Source organism: Oryzias latipes, chromosome 2 (genome assembly GCF_053564925.1).
Source record: "Oryzias latipes strain Hd-rR chromosome 2, Olatipes_Hd-rR_3.1".
In the NCBI taxonomy this organism is placed as follows: Eukaryota; Metazoa; Chordata; class Actinopteri; order Beloniformes; family Adrianichthyidae; genus Oryzias; species Oryzias latipes.
In genome coordinates this window covers 24132191-24142725 of record NC_136238.1, presented here as the reverse complement: position 1 = coordinate 24142725, position 10535 = coordinate 24132191, and the positions used below count along the sequence as shown (strand labels likewise).

The following is a 10535-nucleotide window of genomic DNA, read 5'->3' as shown; positions in this document are numbered from 1 at the left end:
AAACATGAAAATATAATTTTGGAAATGAAAACAGAAAACTCTCAGAAAACTGGATAAGAAACCAACAATTATCAACTGTCAACCATCATCATCATCCTCCTCATCCTCATGGTCAGAGTGACAGCTGTCAGTCTCTGTGATCCAGATGTTCTACTGGTAACTTTGTGGTTCAGACCTCAGATCACTGACAGACTGAGGGCAGCATGAAGCTCCATGGAGCTCCACCTTCTCCTCCAGCTGCAGATGAAAGAAAGATGAAGGTCTGAGAGAGACTGATGAGGAGGACTGTTTCATGATGAAGATGAAGCTCTGATGAAGAGATAAATATCCAACAGGAACTTCATCACAGCCTGAATTCATCATAGATCACCTGTTTCTGTCTTTCTTTCTATTCACAGACTTACAGAACCATGTGGACTCTCAGAGACTCACTATGAAATTGTGGCCTCAGCTCTGAAGTCCAACCCGTCCCGCCTGACAGAACTGGACCTGAGCAACAACATCCTGGAGGATTCATCCATGAAGGTTCTGTGTTCTGGACTGGAGAGTCCAAACTGCAGACTGCAGACTCTGAGGTCAGAACATTGAAGCTGCTGGTTGGTTCATTTCTACATTTGTAGTTCTTCACTGAAGCTGAAAGGTTTGGATTCAAAGATTTTCTGGATTTTCCACAAATTGAACATCTTTGATTCTTTGAAGAGTCTGCAGTGGAAGAAAACAGCTGCTTAGATTTTCTTTAGAGCAAAGATGTTTCCATGGCAACAGAAGGTTCCGCTGTTGAAACATTTGACAAATCTATGAGTTTAAAGAGTCAGAAAACAAACAAAAATCAAACTAATGACAGACTAGTCATCCTGATCAAACCTGTCTGAAAGCTGACCGAGGTCAAAGTTCAAATCAGACACAGCAGAGCATGTGAACATCCACGTGCACACACACACACACACACACACACACACACAGACAGAAGTGTTAGTCCAGACTAGAGAGGAAAATCAGAGAAAGAAGAGTTTTGGTGCAGAAATGAAAGAATTGAGTAAACCTGCAGAGGCAGATCTGTAGCTGCATATCAGTTTAATGTCAGACAATATTTTCAATGACCAGAGTCTACCAGGTCGAAGTTGAAATTTAATGGGGGGTTTTTATGTCCCGCTTCCTGTAAAATCTATTTCTCACAATAAAAGTGTTCTGAAAATCCTTTAGAGCCAATGAGCTATGGGCCAATTTGATGGGCGTGAAATATTAGTTCAATTTTCAAATATTGAAATATTTGTGTTTTGGTTTTTTATTCAGGAAAATATCAACAAAGTTGAGAGTAAAGCGGTCATAAGATCAACAATATTTGATAAAGGATTAATTGCAGAATCTAAAGAGAATGAGTTTAGCGTCAGCAACACTTCTCTCAGACATCAGTGGTCCAGAGTTTCAGAATATCTCAGTCTTCTGTTCTCTCCAACGGTTAACTAGGCTCCTTCTGAGGGTGTTCCTCTGTGTGGATCAGTTTCCATGTGAACCGGAGTCTGGGAGTCAGAAACTGGACTTTAATGTTGAAATGAAACATTTATCGTTCACATTTAGATTTGACATTTACATTTAGATAAACAGAATTGGTCGCATTTTGCGACCAAAATTTGAGAGTGTGCGACTGAATTTTACATCCAGTCGCACATGTGCTACCAGTAAATTTGCCTGACCCACCCTCCGTATTTTTTATACATTAAACGTAGAAGGGGCACGTCAATGATCAATGAAATAATCAATGAGACGCGAGCCACACGCACGCAGGCAGACACACACGCTCGCGCACATACTCATGAAACGCGAGCACACACTCGCGTGACGCCCGTCTGTGAGTCGCCCACTGCTTGTGAGAAGAAAGGGAAAGCCACTGTAAGTGGCTAAAATGCGTGGAGGGGGCGGGGCCTAGAGATAATCGAGCGCGCGTAAACATCTGTGGGAAGGAAACGGAGACAAATAATATCATCACAACCTGATATGTGCGTCTGAGCTATGAGTAAGCGAACTATTGATTCGTTCTTCCCACCTGCGGCTGGTGTACCAGGGCCAGAGTCAACAGCGGGGGTCTCAAACTCGCGGCCCGCGGGCTATTTGCGGTCTCCAAGACTGTCACGCATGTACGTGGGGGACATTTATTCTCCTCAGCTGACCCGACTCCCGTGGGACAGGAGCGGTGTGCTGCCGTAACCCGTTTGATGCGCCGCCGTAACCAAAACCTAAACCTTCCTCCGGGTCTGTGTGACCCAGAGAAAAGTTCAGCACGGACTGCTTGTATTTAGAAAAATACGAGTGAATAGATACGTTCTAAAAAGGAAAGTAAGGAAACCCCAAGAGTCATTTACCCCACTGTGATTGGTTAGTCATCTCCGTGCACGACAATGAAAAAGTGTCATTCATTAAAACTGGCGGGCTAAACTTTCTCATTAAGGCGGGGGCCGCAAAATATCCTCTAACAGGGCTTGAACTTTAAACACGCTCGAGCAAAAACAACTTTAGTTTTATACACACTGAAAATACGTGGGGAAAATGCAACGATAGACGTGCTTGAGATGAACCGGCACCTCGCCTGGATCGTTGGGGACACCAGGGGGGCTGTGAGATGAAGGTGAATCTGCAGCAAGACTGAAGGAGAACAGAAAGTTGCAGTTGTCCTTAACATTCAATTTAGTTTTAATATTCCTCTCCCCCTTAGTGTGATCTGTGTTATTATATATTTTATGATTATTTTAAGGTTTTGTAATGTATGTAGCCTTTTTTAATGAATTAGTATTTTAAAATATTTTAATTAATCACTCAACTACAAAAACCATCAGGACACATGTCCCATAATGCAGTGTTTTGTAGTCTGTAGGGCAGCTTTCAGTCAGTTCAGTTTCCAGCTGTGTCCGGGTAGGTTTACCCCTTGATCCCACCCCTTTCTCGCGATATCTTTGTGATGATTGACAGGTGATGTTGGAGCAAAAACAAAAACGTCACACACCAGGTGATCTGCGCAGCGTTGAGTTCACCTAGGTGATGTCAAACACGGTTATTGTGCATCTTGGCTGCACTTATTTGGTGTCACCAACATACATTTCCATCCGTTTTCTTTACTATTTGTACTGTCATGACAGCGATGGTGCTGTCAGTTTACCTTGTTGTTGCATCTTCAAAAGTGCAGAATAAAATGTGACACTGAATTTGAAACAGCACATTGTAATTTCTGCATCTATTATTAAAGTATTTATTAGTAATACAGTGGAAATTAGTAGATTTGGTTAGCATGTTGATTTACGGTATGCGCCCCTAAATTTTCTGGTTGTGCCCCTGAAATTTTCAGTTAGGGGCCACTGTGCTCCTAGTGAAAAAAGTTAGTCTGGAGCCCTGTAAAGGTAGTGATAAAATAACAAAGTCACTAGAGGAAAAGTAAACAAAAGCACCACAGTAATAAATTGCTCCATCTCTTTCCAGGCATTTAAATTATTTATTATTTATTTTATTATTATTTTAGGCATTTATTATGAACACACACGAACAGCGTAACAACATGAACCTCACTTCTCTTCATAGCTCTCTCTGTTGGTGAAGGATTGAATAAACACGATTTCACACTTCCCATGAGTCTTAGTGACTATAGGCGGGGCTAACCTGCAGGTCGCCACTGTATTAACTTTGCCCTGAGGCAGAAGTAATGTTGGCCGTGAGTTTCCTCTGAGACGCTATTAGGTGACGGACAGTAAGCATGCCAACATATGGCCAGAGATGAGGACCCCATCCCAATCTCCTTATGCTCTCCTGTGTGGGGGGGGGGAACACTTTGGCTTTGTTGTCAGCATTAATGAAGGAAAAAGACAATTAGATAAGTTGAATGCTGTGTGTTGACATTGTTACACAAAGATGGCGTATGCCACAGTAACACATCCAATCTGTTAACGTACTTAAAACGGCATCACCGACTGTAAAAATCAGGTCTTCAAGAAAAAAAATTTGTAAGTTAAAATGTTTTTTTCAGGCCAGTGTTAAGTATCCAAAGTTTTTGGTTCCTGGCAGCTAATAGTTGTATTATTTTATAAAGCAGATCACCTACGTAGGTCAATTTTAATTATTGTTATATAAAACAAATAAATGAATTTTGCAAGAAATGTTTTTCGGACTTTTTTGTACCGAAAAAATAGCATGTTGTTACACCCCTACTCTTTAGTGGCTCTGTCTACTCTCCCATGAATCAGGGAGGGGAGGGGCAAGGTGTGGGCAGTGGGGGGAAATGGTCTGGCTGTAGTGGTGATCTCCTCCGCCACAATAAAACTCAATTTCACAGCAGCTTCACTGTCAGGAAGCATTCCAGCTATGGTCACAGAGAACACAACCTCGGGCGATGGGGAGGCATCGGTAGAATCAGATGAGCTGCTTCAGCCTGATTTTCTAAAATAAGTTGGCGTGGTTATGAATGTAGACAACGGCAGTCCCAGAAGCTCCTGGATGCAGTGTGCAGACCGAGGCGTACCTTAATGTGGGCGGAGTTAAACGCGTTGAGGCTGTCTGAGATACTGTCTGTGATTTATGGTCACAGTAACGGTTGACATTAGAAAACACTAAGCGTCTCATCTTTGAGAAGCTTATCTGGTTTCTTCAGTCAGTCATGATCTGCTCTGTTCAGGAGAAGATTCTCTCTGTTCTCAGGCCCAGGTTGGTTCTGATCCGGTTCTAGACGGAATTGTTTTCTTGCAGAATCTAAATTCTCTTTTCACATTATCAGTTAAATTGAAGTGCTTCTGGATTTAGCTTCTTTTTCCAGTGTCTCTCATTTCTGTAGGTCTTTGTGTTGATGTTGTCTCTTCTAGTCTTTTGGTGCACTTGGTGCTCTATTCCATTCAGCTTTCACTGCCCCTCCCCCGCTCAGCACGAACAGCTATTGACCAATTATGAGCAGCTTGAAGAGAAAAATAAGTAAGTAAGAAAGAGTGAAGGACAGTTAAAAATGGTTCCCAGGAAGAAGTTGGTTCTTGTCGTTCTCTTTTAAAGATTATGTCACCAGTCGTTTCCACAATGGCACATTTAGTTGAGACTAATGTTGCTTGGATTTGGCTACGACTGTGATCGTCCCCAGGGTTTATTGATAACATGATCGACAGCCTGATCATTGACTTGCTGCAGCTGTGAACGCGCTGAGGAAGAGGAGGGTGGCGCGTTAGTCCACTGAGCAGAAACAGGAAATACAGTGGAGAAAAAGAAGCAAATTGCATTTTCTAGTCTAGTGCAAAATATGAGACATAATTCTATGAGACAAGAGCCGTTTTGTTCCTGACCGACGGATCACAGTTTTGTTCAGTCTGCCTTTCTTGTTCCTGTAGCCAAAAATGAAAAGGTCTGTTTTTAATTATTAAAGCTGGAATGTACATATACTAAAATAGTATGGTTAATCATTTCTTAAATTAAAAAAATATTTACATGGCGAGCCTTTATTTAATCATCTCAAGATACACTGGTGTGTGGCAATATTGGGGCGGCCGTGGTGCAGCGGTAGGGTGGTCGACCCATGATCGTAAGATAGCTGGTTCGATTCCCGCCTTGCACGCCCATGAGTCTAAGTGTCCTTGGGCAAGACACTGAACCCCACCTTGCCTCTGGTGGTAGGCAGGCGCCTGTGTTTGGCAGCGGAGCCGCCACCAGTGTGTTAATGTGTGTGTGACTGGGTGAATGGGTCTGTGACTGTAAAGCGCTTTGTCCTTGTAGGAAGAAAGGCGCTATACAAGTATACGCCATTTACCATTTAACAATATTATAAAATGCGAATTAAAGTGCCACAATTGCGGTGACGGAGAAGAATCAAATACAGTGGGCAGAGCGCAACGCGTTTAACCCCGCCCACATAAAAACCACACCTCTGTCTGCACACTGCAGCCAGGAGTAGTTGGGCAGAACGGCGTCAGTTCGTCAGGTGGGGAAGATGGCATTACAAAATCGGGCGACAGCTGGGTGCCCACAGTTGGAACAGCTCTGACTGGATGATGTTTAAATGCCGCCTAATTCCTGCAATCGTGCACTGCTATGTGCAGCGCACAAAATAAAATGACCTACTTCTGACATACACAGTTGTACTATTTACATTAAAAACATTAGCCGTGGTTACAAGTGCAGAATGTCTTTGACCGGATGAAATATCAGATTGGAATTGAACTGTGTACATGGAACCAGTGAAACTTCATCCAATTAGAACAAACGTTTACATATGGTACAATTTCCATCCCAATAAATCGTATTGACATGCATTGAACAATCTAATATACCAGAAACTACCGTAAAAAGAAGAAATATTGAGTTCTGTTGTAAACAAAGCTTGCTGCAGCATAGAGCGAGATGATCTTCTGAACATGCTTTTATTTTTTTTGATGATTATCATTAAGTGACTGTTTGCTCATAATTTTCTAAAACTGTGGGGCCAGTGCTTTATTCTTGGCACCTTGGACCCAGAAGAAGGGTTAGGATGAGGCGAATACATGGTGGCAACGTTTAGCCGTGGATGAACTCAAACTGTGCGGTTAATGCCCTAATGCTGCCTGTAACCCAGCTGAAACCCTTACACTACCAGCAGAACCAGCTGAAACCCTTAGACGAACAGCAGAACCAGCTGAAACCCTTAGACTACCAGCAGAACCATCAGCAGCTCCTCTTCAGGGTCACATTTAAACATTTTGGGGCCCATGGATCCTCATGTTTTTCAAGGCCCCTCTACAGTTTAGAGATTTCAGGAAATGCTTTCAAAGGAGAACTAAAGACTTCTTCAGCTGTTTTTCTGCAATGTGATCATTTGACAATCCATTTTACAGTTTAATCTGACATTTTTTAAATAGAAGCTTTAAATCGTACCTGTCTGAATGGACCAAGTTCCTGGTTCTCCAGCTGTATCACTGCTCCTGAACACACTTTTCTGTCTGATTGCAGGTTGAAGGACTGCTGTTTGTCAGAGATCAGCTGTGAAGTTCTGGGCTTAGCTCTAAAGAAAAACCCGTCCAACCTGACAGAATTGGACCTGAGCGGTAACAACCTGCAGGATACAGGAGTTCCTCATCTGTGTGGTTTTCTGGAGAGTCCAGACTGCAGACTGCATACTCTGAGGTCAGTAAAGAAGCTGAACTCCCTGAAGGATGAGAAGAACAGATCAGGTGAAGAAGTTTCTGATGTTTCACTGGAAGATTTTCTGTCTACAGCCGTGTTTGAAACAAACTGATGATTGGTTCAGATTTTTTCATCAATTTAATTGATTGTTCTGATGATTGATAGAAACTGATCTGTTTTAATCAGGATCTTGTAAATCAGGATCCCTAATCTATTTTAGAACACGGATCCATTTCATGTCATAAAAAATGTTCACAGATCGGCCTGTAGAAAGTTCAAGTTGGCGTCCAAATTAGTTTCAGCTTCCAGTTTTCAGAAAACCATTCAAAGGATTCTACATCAAATCTATTTGAAGAAAATAGTTTGAAAAGATCTTTAAATATTGAATCTAGAACAGACACTTCCTTTGAATGTCTCTAGAACAGGGGTGTCCAAAGTTTTTTTGTTGAGGGCCAAATACAGAAAAATGAGCAAAGGTCTGGGCCGCACACAGGAGGTGACATATTGACACATGATTAATGTGTATTTCTAACTCACCTATAATCTGAAGAACATTGCTCTCAGTGGAGCAGTGGTGCTAACCTGTGCCACATAAAACAAGCGCACATCAAAATGAAACATTCACTCAGACAATGAAACCTCATTCCAACCAGGCAGTTCAGAACGGATTTATTGAGCAGCTGAAGCCAGCAGATCTTTACATACGTAGCTGTTAGTGTGGTTGACTGGCAGAGTGCACGATTTTGTAGATTATAGAGTCGACTGTTTTCTCAGAAAAGTAGACCAAAAAAAAGGTCTTATGGGTGACCAACAAGGACAACTTTAACATTAAACACACACAATTTAAAAAGCTTCATTTTACAATTACACTCTGTGACAAAATATGCAGTTATGAACAAAATAAAATTCCAAAAACAAAACAACAAGTTCTTTTTTACATAAAGGGAATACTTTTTCACAGTTCAGAATGCTATTTATTAAAATACTCCGACCAAAGAACACAAAGTGTTCTTTAAGTCGGTGCATCATTCAGTCACTGAAAACCAGAAATGACTGCAGATTCATTTACCACTAGAAATGAAAAACTGTCACTTCAAAAATGAATCTTTATTTTTGGAAATTTCGATTCAGAAAAGTTTTCTGAATACTAAAAAAAGGCTGAAACCTAAAAAGTTCAACTCAGGCCCAAAGACAACAAAAGGACATTTAGAATAGAGTTCAACACTTCATGAACACAATGAAAAGCTGCAAACAACTGATGGACATGAACCAAAAAGAAGTGTCATTGAAAGTTCACTGAAATAAAGAAATAAAGCTTCACAAAAGGCTCCACATATTCTATTACTTTTTTCTCGTAAATTTACGCGATTTTAAATCGTACATTTATGACATAAAAACTTGTAAATTTAGAAGATTTTTCTAGTAAATTTTGATCCAGATTAAACTTTTTGAACAACTGGCCCCAGGTAATAGTGATTACAGAGAGAAGTCCAGTAATCTCCATTGAGCTGCATGGGTCTTTTCAAATGCCTCCTTTATCTTTTTCATCTTCGTATAGGTTGCTGATGTTTTTCACAGCAGTAGCTCTAGAGGGAAGTTGGTGCGTTTCTTGCAATACACCTTCATGGTCAACCACATTGATTGGTCTGCTAACTGTTCTATCCATTTAGCTACAGCCGCTGAAAGCTAGCTTGTTGTTGAAAGTCAAAATCTGTGATAAAATATGCAGTTATGAACAAAATAAAATTCCAAAAACAAAACAACAAGTTCTTTTTTACATAAAGGGAATACTTTTTCACAGTTCAGAATGCTATTTATTAAAATACTCCGACCAAAGAACACAAAGTGTTCTTTAAGTCGGTGCATCATTCAGTCACTGAAAACCAGAAATGACTGCAGATTCATTTACCACTAGAAATGAAAAACTGTCACTTCAAAAATGAATCTTTATTTTTGGAAATTTCGATTCAGAAAAGTTTTCTGAATACTAAAAAAAGGCTGAAACCTAAAAAGTTCAACTCAGGCCCAAAGACAACAAAAGGACATTTAGAATAGAGTTCAACACTTCATGAATACAATGAAAAGCTGCAAACAACTGATGGACATGAACCAAAAAGAAGTGTCATTGAAAGTTCACTGACTGAATATTAGACGTTTCCATTCAACTAAAGACACAACTGTGTTGAATCCAGCAGTGGAGGAAATCCAAGGAGATCTAAAGAAGTGTTTTCAGGATTCTCCAGAGATGAAGTCCAAATCCACATGAAAGAACAATTGTCTGTGTAGAGCATCAAGAATGGAAGTGAAAGAAGACTTTCATCTTCTGCACTAGCTTTCTGCTTTTCTGCTGAACTGCAGGAACAAATGGATGGCTGCCCCCAGATTTCTGGCTTTTTGCACTGAGCCACTTCCTCAAACACACAAGCCTCCTGATCTGTTCAGAGGAGAGAAAAGCTCTCTTTTTCTGAACCACATGTCCAGAGAGGGACAATCATGTCTCACAAGGCACTGATGGTGCTGCTGTCTCCATGTACTTGTGTGCAAGGCGGCCCCTTGATGTTTGACCACCACTGAAGGGGCCAGTCCTCCAAGCTGATTGTGGGCTCTGCCTTGTAGAGCTCCACACAGTTTTAAATGCAGTCTTCATCAGAAGATTTTTGATTCAGCAAAAGACCAGCTCTTTTTTTAGGTGGTGGGGGCTCCTCCAATGGTTCTTGTGTCTAGGCCTACTGCTATGGCCCTCCCTGAGTAGGGATGGGTATCGAGCCCCGGTAATAAACAAGGCCCGGGGCAACATTCTTTAAGACCGCAGTATCGTTAAGATCTGACCTCAATGGTTCTGCTATCGGTACTGGGGAAGTGGCTTTTTTTTTTTTTTTTGTCAAACCTCAAACCTATAAATGTTATCAATCATATTTAACTCACCAAGTCAGTCAAATTTCCTTTAATAAATGATTATATAAATTAAGCTATTCTCGTTGAAGAGGACAGGTCTGTCTGGGTTTCTGTGTGCACGGGGGGGGGGCTGTTGTTCAGACAGGACGCGGCACGCGCGCACACACACACAAGACAAGAAAGCGCACACACGAACGCTACCATAGTTGTACAATGGCGCTAAACGGTCCAAGATGCTGCGGCTCTCTGTGGTTTAGTAAAATACCTATCATGTTCTCAGATTGTCGTGGTGCCTTTAACACCGTCAGGTACGAGGAAGAGAGCAGCACGAGCACGCGGATGAGGCGTGTCTACAGCTGTGAACGCCGACTGTGTGATGCTTCCGTCTGAGGAGGAGAACTTTCTGGCATTTTTAACGTTCTAATGCTAATATAACAGATTATTTTCGTTCCTCTTTATTGTTTTATGTTGAAACGGAGGTTCCTCTGGAGGAGGGGGCGTATGTAACACTGTTTACTTCTGCATTG

At 41.4% G+C, this 10535-nt stretch overlaps 2 protein-coding genes across 11 annotated transcripts in view; both read left to right on the top strand.

Moving 5' to 3' along the window:
* The window catches only part of LOC110016657 (uncharacterized), a 310438-nt gene that overhangs the window by 100262 nt on the left and 199641 nt on the right, over nt 1-10535 (top strand). The gene's annotated exons all lie outside the window — the stretch shown is intronic.
* Nucleotides 1-10535, top strand: part of LOC105355262 (NACHT, LRR and PYD domains-containing protein 12) — a 40135-nt gene that overhangs the window by 8399 nt on the left and 21201 nt on the right. For 8 of the 10 annotated variants that reach the window (XR_013650503.1, XR_013650500.1, XR_013650501.1 and 5 more), the window contains exons 6-7: nt 399-575; nt 6940-7113. Coding sequence is in view for 7 of the 10 variants with exons in the window: in XM_023961979.2 (XP_023817747.1) it covers nt 399-575; nt 6940-7113 (351 nt within the window). In the remaining 3 variants the exon portion in view is untranslated. The remainder of the gene's footprint in view (nt 1-398; nt 576-6939; nt 7114-10535) is intronic. The other 2 variants (XM_023961988.2, XM_078934305.1) reach the window with 1 other exon arrangement.